Source organism: Bombina bombina, chromosome 5 (genome assembly GCF_027579735.1).
Source record: "Bombina bombina isolate aBomBom1 chromosome 5, aBomBom1.pri, whole genome shotgun sequence".
NCBI classification, from domain to species: Eukaryota; Metazoa; Chordata; class Amphibia; order Anura; family Bombinatoridae; genus Bombina; species Bombina bombina.
Genome location: NC_069503.1, coordinates 237,669,084 through 237,689,271, shown reverse-complemented (window position 1 = coordinate 237,689,271; position 20,188 = coordinate 237,669,084). Strand labels below are relative to the sequence as shown.

The 20,188-nt window shown below is 35.4% G+C and overlaps 1 protein-coding gene across 1 annotated transcript in view; it reads right to left on the bottom strand.

Moving 5' to 3' along the window:
* The window catches only part of MKX (mohawk homeobox), a 152,637-nt gene that overhangs the window by 106,852 nt on the left and 25,597 nt on the right, over positions 1-20,188 (bottom strand). Inside the window, exon 4 of the mRNA XM_053712961.1 lies at positions 2,562-2,715. Coding sequence (XP_053568936.1) covers positions 2,562-2,715 — 154 coding nt within the window. The remainder of the gene's footprint in view (positions 1-2,561; positions 2,716-20,188) is intronic.

Here is a 20,188-nt window from a genome sequence, read left to right as displayed (position 1 = left end):
GGACCTTGAAATGCTTCTTACGAAGCCACTCCTTCATTGCCCGGGTGGTGTGTTTGGGATCATTGTCATGCTGAAAGACCCAGCCACGTTTCATCTTCAATGCCCTTGCTGATGGAAGGAGGTTTGCACTCAAAATCTCACGATACATGGCCCCATTTATTCTTTCATGTACACGGATCAGTGGTCCTGTTCCTTTTGCAGAGAAACAGCCCCAAAGCATGATGTTGCCACCCCCCTGCTTCACAGTAGGTATGGTGTTCTCTCTCCTCCAAACACGACAATTTGTGTTTCTACCAAACAGTTCTACTTTGGTTTCATCTGACCATATGACATTCTCCCAATCCGCTTCTGGATCATCCAAATGCTCTCTAGCATACTTCAGACGGGCCCGGAATGTACTGGCTTAAGCAGGGGAACATGTCTGGCACTGCAGGATCTCAGTCCCTGGCGGCGTAGTGTGTTACTAATGGTAGCCTTTGTTATGTTGGTCCCAGCTCTCTGCAGGTCATTCACTAGGTCCCCCCGTGTGGTTCTGGGATGTTTGCTCACCATTCTTGTGATCATTTTGACCCCACAGGGTGAGATCTTGCGTGGAGCCCCAGATCGAGGGAGATTATCAGTGGTCTTGTATGTCTTCCATTTTCTAATTATTGCTCCCACAGTTGATTTCTTCACGCCAAGCTGCTTGGCTGTTGCAGATTCAGTCTTCCCAACCTGGTGCAGGTCTACAATTTTGTTTCTGGTGTCCTTCGACAGCTCTTTGGTCTTCACCATATTGGAGTTTGGAGTGTGACTGTTTGAGGTTGTGGACAGGTGTCTTTTATACTGATAACAAGTTCAAACAAGTGCCATTAATACAGGTAATGAGTGGAGGACAGAGGAGCCTCTTAAAGAAGAAGATACAGGTCTGTGAGAGCCAGAAATCTTGCTTGTTTGTAGGTGACCAAATACTTATTTTCCACCATAATTTGCAAATAAATTCTTTCCAAATCAGACAATGTGATTGTCTGGATTTGTTTCCACATTTTGTCTCTCATAGTTGAGTTATACCTATGATGAAAATTACAGGCTTCTCTCATCTTCTTAAGTGGGAGAACTTGCACAATTGTTGGCTGACTAAATACTTTTTTCCCCCACTGTGTATATATATATATATATATATATATATATATATATATATATATATACTGTATATTGGGAAAACACATCAAAAATACATTTAAAAGTACAGTTACACTCATAATTACGTGTGATAAAAATTATTAAAAAAAAAAGTTATAAGGGCTCAAAGATATGAGGTCTTAGGTGTTAGAAAAAAGGCGTGCAAAGTACTTTAACAAAGAGATACATACATTCACATGTCTAAGTATGTATATATGTACATATGTATACATATATAGACATACAGTATATATATATATATATATATATATATATATATATATATATATATATATATATATAAATAAGCGCATTGAAGCCCTTTGGAGTCAAGTAGATGAAAACAGGATAAATCATATTTATGCAATATTCATAATTAATAAAGTGTTAACTGTGTCTGTGCTTTATATATTTCACATTCCAATGTTCTTCACATAGGGGAATATGTTCTAAGTATATATTTAGGTATAGATATATATTGCACCAAAATACTCTCATATATATGTGTATTTATGAATAAATAGAATATATTCTTCTATTTGAAGAACATTGGAATGTAAAATATTCATATTTCATGTTGGGTTAGCGCACTTGAGAAAATGTGATCGGGTTTGTGCGACTTGTTGGGTGTTAGTTCCCCCCCCTCACTTTTTACTCTCCATTGGAGACTATGTAGGAACATATTAAAGCGGTCGCGATATTCGAAGTTCAGATTTTTGCATGCATTGGGTTAGTGTACGAGCAAAACCTTTTAACTTTCAACATGTAATACGAGCCCTACCCGACGCGCGCAAAAAGCATTTGTCTAGCAAAGTTAAAGAATGAGCCGGAGCGCAAACTACCACTCCACTAGTAATCTAGCCCTAAGTGTGTTTTGAAAGGTTGGTTTCTAATGACTTTGCAAAGGGTAAAAGATGTTTAGCTCTAAGCTTTACAGCCAATCAGAAAAGTACTTCTGAAAAGTTAGTTAAGCTTGATACTTTTTATGTCATTCAAAGTATGTTTGTTATTTTGTTTTTTGACATTTCAAATCTATGCGGATAGCTTGACCTTTGGTCGACTTGACATGGCCGAATTAACTGCATTTATTTACCTTTTTCTAACTCACATGCTGATTGGTGGGTTTTAGCTTTGTGAATAGATTTTGAAATGTTCTAATAATGAACATAATTTTGTAACTTATTATTCAAGGAATACATTGGCTTCTACATAAAATGTAAAATAAGCGTTTGCCTTTTAACACCCATACATTTCTTTCTATATTAGTAACTTGATATTGAAATGAACTACACAGAGTTTTCAAGGCATTATAGAAAATGAAAGAAGCATTTAAAAAAGTATATTTACTTGGCTCATACTGTTACAGACATTTTCTAGAGCAGCAAAAACATTTAACAAACCTTCAGAACATGACTCCTCACTGCTCACGCTTAGCCGTTCAGCATTTCCCTGAACATATTTATTATATAACTTTATACGTAAAGCCCAGCTCAGATCTGGTTGTCTCACAGTATTTTTCAGTCGACGCCTTGCATTTGCAAACCAGTTTGAAACCTAGAGACAGAAAAAAAGCCAATTCTATCAGCAAATAAACTCTGTACATGATAGTGGGTTTAAAATGTAATAGATTATTTTACAACAAATTTCATCATTTAGATTCTAAAGAATCCTAAATTCCATGAAAGTTATAAGACATAATAACCTGTAATTTCGTATTTAGATATTGTACTGACTAAACATTTCTTATATCATTTTTGTATTATGACCCTGGGGAGGTCGCCCAATGTGCTTAGAGGAATATGGCTGCACCTCACTGACGAGGCCCATAGAAGGCCAAAACAATTGCCTTGTGTATTCATGTTCTTTATTCAGAGGAGAATTGCTTGGTATTTTGGGGCTGGACTGACCTTACTAGGCGTGATCAGACTGATATACTTCAGGAAAGTTTTTCTCTGTGAAAATCACAATTGGGCTAAAAGAAGCTGCTCCTTAGTGGTAACTCGCCATAGAACAAGCTACTGAGCTGTTGTTTATTCCTGGTAGGGCTCTTTGCTCTCTGTATGCATTTCTTTCTTTATTGTCAGGAATTACAAATTATTTACCTAATGTCTGGCAAATATTGAAATAAATGGAAATACTAAATTAATATATGACATGAGCTAAATTATTTTGAGGTCTGTATTTCGGAAACAAACAGGCCATTATACAGTGACACTGAATTTTGCAGAACTATTCAAATTAATGATGATAATTATAAAATTAATGGAATAATTATTGGTAAACTGAGATTGAAGTGGCCATATAAAAAAGATGTTAAATTATTATTTTCAAACCTTGATACCAAACATTTTTGTTAATGATTTTTAAATGCGGTTTTAGTGAACTAGTTTTGAAAGTTACACATTATTATCACTATAGTAGGCTTTCTTAGCGTGGATTATTTTTTTTTCATTTAGAAGTTATTTATCCTTATATAAATTTTTTAATCTAAATAAACTTACAGAGTAAGTCAGATTCTGAAAAAACATATATCATTTTAAAATTCCACATTATTTGTATATACACATATACAAATCATACATTGATGCAGATCAACAGAAATTAATACATATTAAGTAACCAAATAATTAGAAAGTTATTTGAAAATTTTCCAAAAACTTCTTAAAACTTCTAAAATTCTAAAATTTGGAAATATTTCTTCTCCAGAAGAACTTGATTATGAGAAATGACCTAAAACTAGTGAGACTGTCGTATAATAAATATTATAGTCAAAACTTATTTTACCTCATTCTGTAGTCATATTTGTGTATTTATTTATATACAAGTATAATTTTAGGTACACATTATAAATGTTTCTATCAGATATATATAGTTTATTTTAAAGTATGAGAAAAACATTTATTATTTCTTCAAATCAAATCAGTCAATTCAATAAATTGTATATACATTTTAGGAAAAAACAATAAGCCCATTAAACAGTAATTCTCAACACTGCACAAGGTTACAAAATAATTACAAATAAGACTGTGGCCCAGATTACGAGTTTTGCGTTAGAGGCTATGCGGTGCTAACGAGCAGTTTTCACTCAACGCTCACTTACATGCAGCACTGGTATTATGAGTTATTACAAACCCGTCGTTAAAAGACAAGAGGTGAGCGTTGAGCAAAATTTTGCTCATTACCGCACTCCAATAACAGCGCTGCTTAAGTCAGCGGTGAGCTGGTGTAATGTGCTTGTGCACGATTTCCCCATAGGAATCAACGGGGAGAGCCGGCTGAGAAAAAGTCTAACACCTGCAAAAAAGCAGCGTAAAACTCACTAACGCAGCCCCATTGATTCCTATGGGGAAATAAAATTTATGTCTACACCTAACACCCTAACATGAACCCCAAGTCTAAACACCCCTAATCTTACACTTATTAACCCCTAATCTGCCACTCCAGACACCGCCGCCACCTACATTATACTTATGAACCCCTAATCTGCTGCCCCCAACATCGCCGCCACTATAATAAACATATTAACCTCTAAACCACCGCACCTCGCAAACATTAGTTAAATATTATTAACCCCTAATCTGCCATCCCTAACATCGCCGCCACCTACCTACATTCATTAACCCCTAATCTGCCGCCCCCAACGTCGCCGCCACTATATTAAAGTTATTAACCCCTAAACCTAAGTCTAACCCTAAACCTAACACCCACTAACTTTAATATAATTTAAATAAATCTAAATAAAATTCCTATCATTAACTACATTATTCCTATTTAAAACTAAATACTTACCTATAAAATAAACCCTGAGATAGCTACAATATAACTAATAGTTACATTGTATCTAGCTTAGGGTTTATTTTTATTTTACAGGCAAGTTTGTATTTATTTTAACTAGGTAGAATAGTTATTAAATAGTTATTAACTATTTAATAACTACCTAGCTAAAATAAAGACAAATTTACCTGTAAAATAAAACCTAACCTAAGTTACACTAACACCTAACACTACACTATAATTAAATAAATTAAAGGGCCATAATACCCAAATGTTTAAACACTTGAAAGTGATGCAGCATAGCTGTAAAAAGCTGATTAGAAAATATCACCTGAACATCTCTATGTAAAAAAGAAAGATATTTTACCTCAAAAGTTCCTCAGTAGCCACCTCCCATTGTAAAGGATTTCTAAGCAGCATTTTAGTGTGTCTGTCCTGGGACATCTGAAAGGACTAGCATCATGCACTCTCATATTATTTCACCAATTAGGTAAAGGAAGCTTACTATGAAATCTCATGAGAGTTAAGTGAAATCTCATGAGATCACAGTAAGAGTTAATGACCTCAGCACTGCTGATGCTGATTGGCTGCTGTTCATTTCTTCATTTTTTTTTAATTTTTTTTACCTGCAGCTGGGAGCAGCTGAGTATAACTTTTTATACAGAACTTACTCTGCTGAGCTGAGGAAATTGTGAGGTAAAATATCTTCCTTTTTTACATAGAGATGCTCAGGTGATATTTTCCTATCAGCTTTTTACAGTTATACTGCATCAGTTTCAAGTGATTTAGCATATGAGTATTATGTCCCTTTAACTAAATTAAATACTATTACCTAAATTAAATTAGCTAAAGTACAAAAAAAAACCACTAAATTACAGAAAATAATAATCAAATTACAGATATTTAAACTAATTACACCTAAGGGCCTTTTGTGGGGCATTGCCCCAAAGTAATCAGCTCTTTTACCTGTAAAAATTTTTTTACAAACAACCCCCCCAACAGTAAAACCCACCACCCACACAACCAGCCCCCCAAATAAAATACTAGCTAAAAAAACCTAAGCTCCCCATTGCCCTGAAAAGGGCATTTGGATGGGCATTGCCCTTAAAAGGGCAGTTAGCTCTTTTGCTAGCCCAAACCCCTAATCTAAAAAATAAAACCCCCCCAATACACCCTTAAAAAAACCTAACACTAACCCCCTGAAGATCGACTTATAGGAAGACGTCTTCATCCAAGCCGGGCGAAGTGGTCCTCCAGACGGGCAGATCTTCATCCAATCCGGGCAGAAGCGGTCCTCCAGACGGGCAGAAGTCTTCATCCAGACGGCATCTTCTATCTTTATCCATCCGGCGTGGAGTGGGTCCATCTTCAAGATATCCGATGCGGAGCATCCTCTTCATCCGACGACTAACACAGAATGAAGGTACCTTTAAGTGATGTCATCCAAGATGGCGTCACTTAGATTCCGATTGGCTGATACAATTCTATCAGCCAATCGGAATTAAGGTAGAAAAAATCCTATTGGCTGATCCAATCAGCCAATAGGATTGAGCTTGCATTCTATTGGCTGTTCCAATCAGCCAATAGGATTTTTTCTACCTTAATTCCGATTGGCTGATAGAATTCTAGAGGAGGCTCCGCATCGGATGTCCTGAAGGACCAAGCCGGGCAGAAGTGCCCTTCTGGAGGACCACTTCTGCCCGGCTTGGATGAAGACTTCTGCCCGTCTGGAGGACCACTTCACCCAGCTTGGATGAAGACGTCTCCCGGTAAGTCGATCTTCAGCGGGTTAGTGTTAGGTTTTTTTAAGGGTGCATTGGGTGGGTTTTATTTTTAGGTTAGGGACTTTGGGCGGCAAAAGAGCTAACTGCCCTTTTAAGGGCAATCCCATCCAAATGCCCTTTTCAGGGCAATGGGGAGCTTAGGTTTTTTTTAGGTTTTTATTTGGGGGGTTGATTGTGTGGGTGGTGGGTTTTACTGTTGGGGGGGTTGTTTGTATTTTTTTTTAACAGGTAAAAGAGCTGATTACTTTGGAGCAATGCCCTGCAAAAGGCCCTTTTAAGGGCTATTGGTAGTTTAGTTTAGGCTAGGGATTTTTTTTTTATTTTGGGGGGCTTTCTTATTTTAATAGGGCTATTAGATTAGGTGTAATTAGCTTAAATTTCTGTAATTTGTTTATTATTTTCTGTAATTTAGTGTTTGTTTGTTTTTTTGTACTTTAGATAATTTAATTTAATTTAGCTAATTGTATGCAATTTATTTAATTGTATTTAATTTAGTTAATTTATTTAATTAAAGTGTAGTGTTAGATGTAATTGTAACTTAGGTTTTATTTTACAGGTACGTTTGTATTTATTTTAGCTAGGTAGTTATTAAATAGTTAATAGCTATTTAATAACTATTCTACCTAGTTAAAATAAATACAAACTTGCCTGTAAAATAAAAATAAATCCTAAGCTAGCTACAATGTAACTATTAGTTATATTGTAGCTATCTTAGGGTTTATTTTATAGGTAAGTATTTAGTTTTAAATAGGAATTATTTAGGTAATGATGGGAATTTTTAGTTAGATTTCTTTTAATTATATTTAAGTTAGGGGGTGTTAGGGTTAGACTTAGATTTAGGGGTTAATAACTTTAATATAGTGGTGGCGACGTTGGGGGCAGCAGATTAGGGGTTAATAAATGTAGGTAGGTGGTGGCGATGTTAGGGACGGCAGATTAGGGGTTAATAATATTTAACTAGTGTTTGCGAGGTGGGAGTGCAGCATTTTAGGGGTTAATATATTTATTATAGTGGTGGCGATGTCCGGTTTGGCAGATTAGGGGTTAAAAAATGTATTTTAGTGTTTGCGATGTGGGAGGGCCTCGGTTTAGGGGTTAATAGGTAGTTTATGGGTGTTAGTGTACTTTTTAGCACTTTAGTTAAGAGTTTTATGCTACGGCGTTGTAGTGTAAAACTCTTAACTACTGACTTTAAAATGCGGTACCAGTCTTGACAGGAGAGGGTGTACCGCTCACTTTTTGGCAGACTCATAATACCGGCGCTATGCAATTCCCATTGAAAAAAGAGGATACACAATTTACGTAAGTGGATTTGCGGTATTTCCAAGTCTGGTCAAAAAAGTGAGCGGTACACCTGTACCTGCAAGACTCGTAATACCAGCGGGCATTAAAAAACAGCTTTAGGACCGGCTAACGCTGCTTTTTAAGCCTAACGCAAAACTCGTAATCTAGCCGTGTGTTTTTTATTATTATTACAATTTATCATGGACAGAGTACTTGAATATTTAATTTGGGATAAATATGCTGTCTTAGGCACCCGCTGTAGCCTTTTTTAAATAACCCCAACAGGGACAACTAACAATATATTTGTAATTAAATGGCTGAAAAACTAATACTTGTGCCATAATTTAAGTTCTTACTCAAATGCAAAAATGCAGGGAAATTCCTGATTTCAGCTTTTTTCTTGGAAAAATTTAAACTTAACCATAAAATAAAACTTGGTTCTACTCCCAGTCCTTCTTAAAGTAACGTGTCTGTTTTATTTTTTACTGTACATTTTTACTGTGCTTGATGGATCAACATATCAACATAATTATAACTTTCTATCTATCAATGAATCTACTGAGAAGATGCTAACAAAATAAATGTAAGAACAGTTTTCACTGTGAAATCTGTCTCTACATGTGTCCAATAAAACCGAAACAGTGGTTTTGGCTATAGCATTGTCTAAAATCTGCATATTGTCATGTGAGAAATGTGACATAATACTCATATGCTAAATCAAATGAAAGTAATGCAGTATAACTGTAAAAAGCTGACAAGATAATATCACCTGAGCATCTCTATGTAAAAAAGTAAGATATTTAACCTCAAAAATTCTTCAGCTTACCAGAGTAATTGCTGTGTAAACAGTTATACTTCAGCTGCTGTAAAGTTGCAAGTTGAAAAAAAAAACGAACAAAAAAACAATAGCCAATCAGCTTTAGCAGTGCTGAGGTAATGCTTTGCCTTTGCTGTGAGATTTCATAGAACTTACTTAAAGGGACAGTCAACACTTACTTTAACATGTTTTTATATTGAAAATAACAAAACGGAGGTCCGCCTACACTATACCCCTCCTGCCTTGCCGCCTTGCTTCTGTCCTAATCAGCGGCGCTAACTACTCTAATACCCGGTAAATATGGATGCCGGACTCCCCCCACCATTACGTAGCTGCCTTCTTCTTCAACTTATAAGCAAATCAGAATCCAGTCCTCGGACTGAAATTGCACGCGCTTGCAATTTCTGTCCGATGCCTGGATTCTGATTTGCTTATAAGTTGAAGAAGAAGGCAGCTACGTAATGGTGGGGGGAGTCCGGCATCCATATTTACTGGGTATTAGAGTAGTTAGCGCCGCTGATTAGGACAGAAGCAAGGCGGCAAGGCAGGAGGGGTATAGTGTAGGCGGACCTCCGTTTTGTTATTTTCAATATAAAAACATGTTAAAGTAAGTGTTGACTGTCCCTTTAAAGTCCCTGTTCCAATTGAACATTTCTATGTCTACCTCCTAGTTTGGAATTATCCAAAATGATCTACAGTTTTTGGATCATACACCACTTCAGCCATCATATGTCCTATTCTTAAATAATAGGTATTCTATTTCAGACATATAGGGCAAGATTAGTGGTGCGCTATTTAGCATTTTCACTCGAGCATAAACTTTGCTAGAAGTAATCTTTTGGAAACACGTCGGGTAGCGCGCGTATTATAAGTTGAAAGTAAAAAGTCTGAGTGCAAACAAAACCCAACGCACGCTAACCAAAGGACATTGCAAAATTGCGACTAAGTTAAAGTATTCTTCCCATAGATGTCAATGGAGAGTGCAGAAGAAAAACCTAACACGTATCGCTTGCATGCTAACCTGACAGAAGTTATTCATATTATATATAGAAAATTATGTACTTTTTATTATTCCATATATATAATGAAAAATAGATATCTATACCTATATATCTATAGAAATAGATATACATGTATAGGTATATACAGATATATATATATATATATATATATATATATATATGTATGTATTTGAGATAAAAATTACATTATCCTGTATGAAAATAACATAAATACATATGGACACTCATATATACATATATATATATATATACTGTATATACAAATGAAAACGAACAGGTTCCAGCCATGGATGCAGGTAAAAAAAATAGGTAAGTATTTAGTTTTAAATAGGAATAATTTAGTTAATTGTAGTTATTTTATTTAGATTTATTTAAATTATATTTAAGTTAGGGGGTTAGGGTTAGACTTAGTTTTAGGGGTTAATAACTTTAATATAGTGGCGGCAACGTTTTGGGCGGCAGATTAGGGGTTAATAAATGTAGTTAGGTTGTGGCGACATTGGGGGCGGCAGATTAGGGGTTAATAAATATAATGTAGGTGTCGGCGATGTTGGGGGCAGCAGATTATGGGTTCATAAGTATAATGTAGGTGGCGGCGATGACCGGAGCGGCAGATTAGGGGTTAATAATATAATGCAGGTGTCGGCGATGTCGGGGCGGCAGATTAGGGGTTAATAAGTGTAAGATTAGGGGTGTTTAGACTAGGGGTTCATGTTAGGCTGTTAGGTGTAGACATAACTTTTATTTCCCCATAGGAATCAATGGGGCTGCGTTAGGAGCTGAACGGTGCTTTTTTGCAGGTGTTAGGTTTTTTTTCAGCCAGCTCTGCCCCATTGATTACTATGGGGAAATCGTGCACGAGCATGTTTAGCCAGCTCACCGTTAGCAGCGCTGGTATTGAGGTGAGATGTTGAGCAAAATTTTGCTCAACGCTCACTTTTCTGCGGCTGACGCCGGGTTTAAAAAAAAACAGTAATACCAGTGCTGTCTGTAGGTGAGCGGTGAGCATAAACTGCTCGTTAGCACCGCACAACTTTACCGACAAAACTCGTAATCTAGCCGATAGTATTTATGTTGTGTTTAGTGCAACTTTTTTTTAACGCACTTCCCTTTACGTATGTGGTTCAGTTGTGCAAACCCAACAAGCGTAAAATGCAATTGCGCTCTTAAATTTGCATTAACTTGTTTCAACTTGTAATAAGCGCACTATTTCCAACACACAAATCCCCAATATTGCTCACATGCAACAGTGTGTGCCACTTGTAATCTAGCCCATATAGTTTAAAAATAAGTAAACACAGAGTAAAGCTGCATGCATGTGAAATTGACAGATAAATGGAGAACTTACTTAGAGAATGTGTTGAAATTTGTTGAAAATGGATATCATATTAAATATTGTAAAACTCACTCAGAACTTCACACACTCATCTGTTTAAGAGAATCATGGATATGTCTTCTTAGGTGAGATTATTTAATTCCTAGGAATATTTCCAAATTGAAAACATGTGAATAAGCACCAATTTCCCAATCCAGGTCTAATACATTATATCTGGCACTGACGCAAAATTTATCAATTGATTGGTGAGTAGTTCATGGTAAAAAAAAAAGTCCAATTAGATTACAAGCTATGCAAATATTATTTTTAGTATGAGTAAAAAAAATACATAAATGCTATTCATTACTATCAATAATTGTTCTAATGGAAAAGTAAAAAAAAAATTATTTTAAAATTCTGGATAGATAAAATGCACCAACAATCATGATTTTCAAAGCATCACACTTGATTACAATTAATGACCTAGCAGCTCAGCATTTGTATCCCCTATGGACCAGTGGTGCCCTGCGGCTCCCAAGCTGTACTTTAACTATGGGGTCAATCACATCCACATCCGATTTTCTTAGGTGATCACAATGCAAAATGTATCTGTTTGTTAAAAACCTGCAGCTGTGAACGCATTTTCAATAGAAAAGCACACGAAAAGGCCTTTACATGTTTTAAGTACCTGTTTTTAAAACTGGGCAGTCACCAAAAATTATCTGATACAATAGCTCATTCACACCTTTGAAGCTTACAATAAAGGTCTGTTCAAGTAACCCTTTGTTCACTATGCAAGGGAAATACTCAATTTACATGTGTGATATTAACCTGTTGTAATAATTAGCATTTGATTTAAAGTCAAACTTGTGCTGTCGTGTTTGTTACTAACGGTACTTGCATTTTAAAAACTTGGTTTTAAAACAGGATTGCGCAGTCATAAGTTCCATAGGAAGTTTTTGCAATCCTTTTCTATTCGCACCACTGCTAAACCATCTGAATGCTAATTGTATGTTTATAGGGGGTTAAACACTTAGGGCTCCATGTACAGCTTCCCACAATCAAAGGTGTTGGAGAGAAATCACCCCAAACTTGCTTGCTAGGGGTGATTGACAGACCCTTCACTCTCATGATTAGTCACATGAGAGAAGGGGCTTTACACACTCCCTTGCTTGTGTAATGACACATACAGGCAGCAGACAAACAGGATCCACTGCACGTATGCTACAAAGGTGAGCGGACAACTTCTCAACTTCTTGCCTTAAAAGACATGAAGGCCATAGTATTGCAGGGTTACTAGTGTTAAGATTACATTTACTAACAAATAAGAACGTCATTTTTGCACTACAATTTACTTTCAATCTTAAAGTACCCCTAACATGCCAGATTTCTGGGCCACAGATGAGTCAGTCACAGTGGGCTACATTCATGTTCATTACCTATATTTCTCACAGTTTTGGTTAGTCTACCTTTCTGACATCAACATCTATATGTGTATGAGGATCACAATAGATAATATCTTGCACATCAAATGCCAAATTGCCTGTTTTATATCTGCCCCTAATTGTTTTTAGCAGAAGAGATAGATAAGAGGAAACCTAAAGGGACACTGAACCCATATTTTTTCTTTCAGGATTCAGCTAGAGCATGCAATTTTAAGCAACTTTCCTATTTACTCCTATTATCAAATTGTCTTCATTCTCTTGGTATCTTTATTTAAAAAGCAAGAATGTAAGTTTAGATGCTGGCCCATTTTTGGTGAACAACCTGGGTTGTTCTTGCTGATTGGTGGATAAATTCAACAACCAATAAACAAGTGCTGCCCAGAGTTCTGAACAAAAAAAACTTAGATGCCTTCTTTTTCAAATAAAGATAGCAAGAGAACAAAGAAAAATTGATAATAGGAGTAAATTAGAAAGTTGCTTTAAATTGCATGCTCTTACTGAATCACAGAAGAAAAAATGTGGGTTTAGTGTCCCTTAAGTTCCAACATCTACTTTATAGAAACTTTCTAGAATTGAGAAAACCAACAATTTTCAAAGTTAAATTACAGGAAAGGAAGACAAAAAAAAAATAATAAACATTTTTTTACTACATGTTACCAAACATTTTATTTTACAATCAAATTTTTTAACGTCCCTTTAAATGTAAGTAACATTATAGTATGCACAGTTGTGGTGGAAGTTTACAGGCAGAGATCATAGTGATTAATTCTGTTTGTTTGTTTTTTGGTCATTTGAAAAATGTGGAGTTTCTGGAAAGCAGAAAAGCACTTGTTTTAAAATCAACATCATCCATTAATATATTTATATGGAAGTTTAGGTCTACATTTAAAGTTTGGGTTTTATGATTTGAATTATATATTGGATAATAGTTTCTCTGTTGCTGAGTCATTTCACATCACCTTTGCTGAAGCTATTTTTACATTTTGAACTCATAAAATGTAATACCAAGTTCAGTGCTGTTTCTTTGAATTACTCATAGCAATTAACTACATTAACTACATGTTAGATAGGAATAGGATTAGGGATGGGTGAATCGTCTTGTGGACTTTCATTTTGGACAATCGAATGTTGAATGAACATCCATAAAATTCGGTAATCAAATGTTATTTCCTATTTTCAAATGTTATTTTCGTTTTCGAATGTTCATAATTAGATCGAATATCCACATTTGAAATTTCAAATTTCAAATACTATTCAGAAGTTCAATATGTCATGTGGTAGGGAATTTAGTAAATTGATACATAATAGATATAAATATATCAATTTGAATATTTCTATTTTGAATATTGCATTATTCGAATATTATATTTAGCGCATTACAAAAATACTATTAGAAACATATCAATTCAAATTTTTCTAATTCGAATATTGCATAATTCAAATTGATTTTTTTTTAAATTCAAATCAAATATTACCTTTAAAGAAAGCTTTAGAAATACTATTACTTTAAACCAATGTTAGAACGTTGTACAAAGATTCAAAATTCGAAATGACCAAATGAATGTGTCCATATTTTTTTCATTTTTTGAATGTTGCAAAACATTCGCCAATCCCTCAATAGGATCCTGTAAATATTAAAAGGGTATTCCCCACTTTCAAATGAGGAGGATCAAACAAGCCCCTCTATTTTATGCAAATCCCCCATAAAAACAGTGGAACAGATTAGACACCCCCTATATTGATCACATGCATCCAAAAGGGTCTTCCTCACTTTCAAATAAAGGGTCTTTAACACAAATGAGGATTAACATTGTCTGTTAGGTAACCCTTTCTCTGCATCATCTCCCTGGTACTCTGATGCCTTTTCTACAGCAAACATTTCAGAGGGACATGCAATCCCTTATTTTAAAGAGTAGATTTACTCTTTCAAATGGGAAATCACAAGTCCCTTTATGGAATCAGTAAAAGCTCATCAAGACCATGGCCACAGCAATTAGGTGAGCACTAACATTGTATGAAAAGGATTATATTGAGCAATACAAGATGTCGATGCTAACCTCTCTGTATCTGTCCCACAAAAAACTGTAATAAGATTTAAAATGACTCTTTTTCATTGCAACAAAGAAAACATTTTGTGTCCCTTTAATATTAAACAGATGGTCACGTATCATCTCCTGCTTATGCTTTATGAATCTGAGAGTAAGATATTGTATTTCACTTGTGGTGGTCTGTGACACTCTTTTTTATTCTTGTTTCATAATGATTTATAGTCAGGGTCCCTTTAGCTATTAAATCTAACATTTAATATAAGAAAGAGAAGGGGCTTCTTGTTAAAGGTCTAGCTATTTATCTTTATGATCTTTAGCGTACAGTTTTTGTAAAACATATGTGTCATTTTTTGGAAGCTTCAACATGCCACTTGTATATGAGATTTGTTTTTGTTAAACTCCTTTTTTTATAAACAGAGTAGGTCTACTGGAAAATGACAGTAGGCTATGAGTCTATATTTTAGTGTCAAACGTATTGCTTTATGCACTCTATATTTTGCTGTGACAACTCAAGAGACTTGTATTTGTGACATTATGCTTATTTACAGCTCCTTGTTAACATTAATCATTGGGACACGAGACTCGTTACAGGACACCAAAAGGGTTTCTTTGGAATCTATCCATTTTATAATGCACTAAGCCGAATGAAGACGTTCCAAGTAATGCAGTTGATATATGGGTCATGTAGCTATAGGACTTGTGATGACACAATAATAGTGCAGAATGGGTCACTTGGATAATCCAAGAGTGACAGAATAGTTACCAAAAAACACTTAAAAATGTGTGAAAATAATATATTTTTTTTGCATCCTATTAACCCTTTTCATGGCCCTCTTTAGCAACCTGAGGGTTTCAGTTTGTGCCTAGAATAGCAGCAAATGGTTTTTTAACCATTTCTTATCCCATGTTATATTGGCAGCATTTGCAATACATATTTACGTATAATGTGATATATAAATATTTGGTAAATTAACAAAATTATGTTTTTACAGAAGGACAAAGTGACTTGTCGTTAAAAAAGACGGTCAAATTATTGGCCTGTTGAAGGCAAAAAACACATTGAAGCACACAATTTCTGAAATTGTAGGTGTACTTATCACATAGTTCTGTAAAGAATATTAAGACAAAAATGCATTGTGGGGCTGGTTTCTGGGAAAGGTTTCTGGCTAACAGACCCTCTTCAGCTAATCACTGCGGAACAGTTCTCTTGGATACCTTGATGCCTGCATCCTGAATCTGACAGCGAGTTTCTTATTTTGAGTGCAGATATCGCAAATTCTTTTGCCAGTTCTTGGTGTACTAATAAATTATCGACCACAAGCGCACTTCTGTTTTAGGCTCAAATCATTCCCACAATCCATTTTTTTCTTAATATTCTTTACAGAATTATGTTATACACCTACAATTTTAGCAATCTTATACTGTTTTTTGCCTTCAACGGGCTGACAATTTGACCAACTTTTTTTAACAACAAGTCTCTTTGTTTACCCATCTGTAAAAACATATACATTTGTTAATTTAACAAATATTTTAAAAATATTACATCACATTACACATAAATATGTATTGCAGATCTTGCCAATATAACATGGGATAAGAAATGGTTACAAAACTAAAAAAATCAATTATCACTATTAAGAATAAATATGAAATTTATATCAGAATTACGTTTTTTGACCTAATAATTTGGCAAGGTACTGTTTCTGGATTGCATGAAAAAAACTATGGCCCTGATATTCAAAGATTCTCCAGCTTGGAGATAAATTGTAGTTGAGTCTTCACAAAGTCTGATCTCAGAATTTTCAAAAGAAAAAGGGTGGAACTCTCCAGTACTACGAAATTGCTCTCATTTATGTATGTGAAGCAGAGACAAGAGACAATATAGAACTGCATGATATAGGAGTTGTGTTACACTTACACTTTGTGCATTGTATTTTATATTCCTATACATTTCAGATAGGGTCCTTTCAGTATTATGGAATTTAAGCTTTGCACTTTATCACTTGTAATTTAATACATTTAAATGTTTATCTACCAGTGATTTTACACATTCTGATTATGCTTTAAAAGTTTCTGTCACTTTAATAATTTAGGATTATACTTTGTATAAAATTACACTGCACATTGTATTTTCTCCATTGTAAACTGACAGTTTCAGAAAGTGGGATGAACAGGGGAGTGCCCAGGTTATGTCTCAAGCTCTGTTACAAGCCTTGTGAAATTTTCTAAGCATTTCAAACAAGTTGGTCTCACTGATTTGTCTCGCCAGCTATATGCAGGTGAAGTTTGCTCAAAAGTCACAATAGATTTATTTTAACTAACAGAAAAGTAATATAAACTAAAATATAGACAAAAGCAAATTAAATTGTAGTAAAAACATTTCAGTTTCATTTGGAATTGATGCAAACTGAGCCCTTATATCAGTCCTAGGGGTTCTCCAGTTACTTTCTCTCTCCAATGTTAAATGTTGTAACCCTATGAAGAATACACGATAAATAGATATCATAGACCCCAGAGTGCTGTGTCTTATATATTTCTCATAAGATGTTTAACCTGTTATACTATTTCACCTTTATTTCAAGGTCAAAGAGTGACCATGAGTTACATTAGAGCACCTCCTTTAAGTTATTATCATTTGCTTAATTTAAAGATTCCCAGTTTATGTACTGGGTTTATAACCTAGCAGCTCTTTGTCTGCTATAAACTCCAATATTTTACATTTGTGCTTCACAAACTATTCTATACTATATATTAGAACACAATTTAATTGTTACTATAGATTATCACTCTAGTATGTTAAAAGGTCTAGTTTCTGGTCACAATTGTATTATTACTGCTAAGAGGTATTAGCCATGAGGTATAAAGACTTAAAATTGAGTTAAAAAAAAGGTACGGTTGTGTGCATAAATTTGAGCATATGAATAGGGTATCTGAATAAGTACAGGTAAAGAGTGTTACCCTAACTAGGGGAAATTATAAGTAGGGCACTATTTTCTATGTATTAAATGTTAATTTGCTATGTAACAGTTTATTTGCACTATTTTGTATCGCATGACATATGTTGTTTGACTATTGTATCTTAATAAAAATAAATACTTATAAATGTTGTAACCCAGAGTGCTTCATTGCTTTCTATGGAAGGCATCTCTCATCTCTCTGGGATTTCTAGGTTCCTGCCCTTTTCTTAGAAAATTCAGTGAGTTCTGCCCCTGTGACGACAGCACTATATTCTCTCTCCAAACTAGAGAAAGTACAGAAATCCTCTGTGAAACTGAAGCTGACAGTTTTCAGTTTCAATTTAAATAAAAAACATGCAAAGTGCAATCTAATTTATAAAAGATACACACACACCTGCAGGCTCGCCAGAAACAGCAGTTATGAAGCAGCGGTCTAAAGACCGCTGCTTCATAACCCTGTCTGCCTGCTCTGAGCAGGCGGACACTCATCGAGTAAGATCGGGTTGATTGACACCCCCCTGCTGGCTGCCGATTGGCTGCGAGTCTGCAGGGGGCGACGTTGCACCAGCAGCTTACAAGAGCTGCTGGTGCAATGCTAAATACGGAGAGCGTATTGCTCTCCGCATTCAGCTAAGTCTGGCGGACCTGATCCGCACTGTCGAATCAGGTCCGCCAGACCTTTGATAAATAGGCCTCAAAGTATAAGCCTAATTTGTTGCAGTGCTATATTGCGCTAGGCTTGTCTCTCCTTCACATACAGAAATGCAGGGAACACCCCTTGGAGTAGCAAAGCGAAATTTGCCTTTTAAAAATGTCACTAGGGGTCTCGCAGTGCTGGAGGATCATTTTAGAATATCTCACCTGAGCAGAGAGGTTTTTAATATCAGGGCCTCTGTGTCCCTGCCCTACAGCTATGAAAAATATATGAGGCAAACAGAAGTTTAAATTGTTGGGAATAGAAGAGGGGGATTAGGGAGCCATGTGTCCCAGTACCTAGGGCAGCACAAAAGCTAAATACACCACTGGTATCTAAGTATGCAATAGTGTAATAAAGACATATCCACTGAGAAGCAGAAAATGAAAAGATTTTTTTTAAAAAAAATGGGGCTTTCTTTGGTGACGACTCACTAAAGGAATTCACTACTCATCTGATATTTATGAAGAAATGTCTGTGTATGGAAACATTTCATGGAAAAAATGTATCCTGAACTTTCTGTGAGCTAATCAGCGGCACTATTATGTAACGTTATGAAGGTTCATCAAATTGTAAAGGAATTACACTTTTCTAATTGCAATAGTATAACAAGAGTCTTCTAAGATTCCCACTATTATAGAGATGTCACTGTATTCAAAATTGCAATTTTTATTTTAAATATAAGTGATTGAAATTGGAGCCGGTACAGCTCACAATAAGAAAAAGAGAAACCTTTTTAAGTGAATTTCTGCAATATGATTCAAATGTTAAAACATGTGTATTTTATAAGTTATCACTGCCCTGCATGCAACCCACAGCAGATCTGTAGATTACTAGATAGTGATACCATACGGAATGTCACCAGGTTTCTGAGCAACAGCTCTCCCAGTCCAAGTATGCATAGGGCAAGTGCCTGTGCATCCAACCTGTGGGCATATTTGTTACAAGCAGCATGCACACTTACGGTATAAAAAAGTAAGACTCGTAGTACTTCATATAAGGTATAAAAAAAATGATATTGCATTCATGCTCATTTATAAAATTACGTACATTCCTTTAAGGGGCATACAAGTGCAAACAGAATGTGTTCTAAAGTGTTAGCACATTTTTTTATGGCATTGTTGTTTCCATATAACTGTGTTTAACCCCTTGCAAAGGCGTTAAACACATAGTTAAAGTCATCTCTTGAGCAGCAATGCACTACTGTTAGTTAGCTGTACACATCTGGTGAGCCTATTACTAGAGACATATGTGCATAATTAAAAAGGATATCAAAAGAACAAAATAAATTTGATCAAATAAGCAATCTTCTCAGTCTACATCTTTGGTTAGCTTTTTGTGTTCTGCAATGCAAATGCTAGTCTATCTTTATTTAAAACAACAACCATCACCTGATCTGATTACAGTACTGATGGTACAGTGTATACAAAAGTATTACAAATGATATAAAAGTACCTTTAGGGTACATGCACTGTATAAGCTGTATCATGTCATGTAAATATTGCCTTAATGACACAAGATATTATTGTTTACACCATCCCCTCTACAAATGGAATAGTTTGGATTTTTGACTATTTGTATCTGTAAAATGGGACAGTGTGGAGAGGGGATTATACAATGGGGTAAATTTATTAAAGACCAGGTGGACATATTCGCTGTAGCAAATCATGTCCATCCGGCATTGCTAAATGCTGACAAGATACGCTGTCGGCATTTAACATTGCACAAGCATTTCACAAGAAATGCTTGTGCAATGCCTCCCCCTGCACATCCGCAGGCAAACGGCCGATAGCAGGGGGTGTCAATCAACCTGATCAAGCCCCCAAGTGTAAACAGCAATATCTTATGTCATTTAAGCAATATTTACTTGTCATAATACAGCTTATA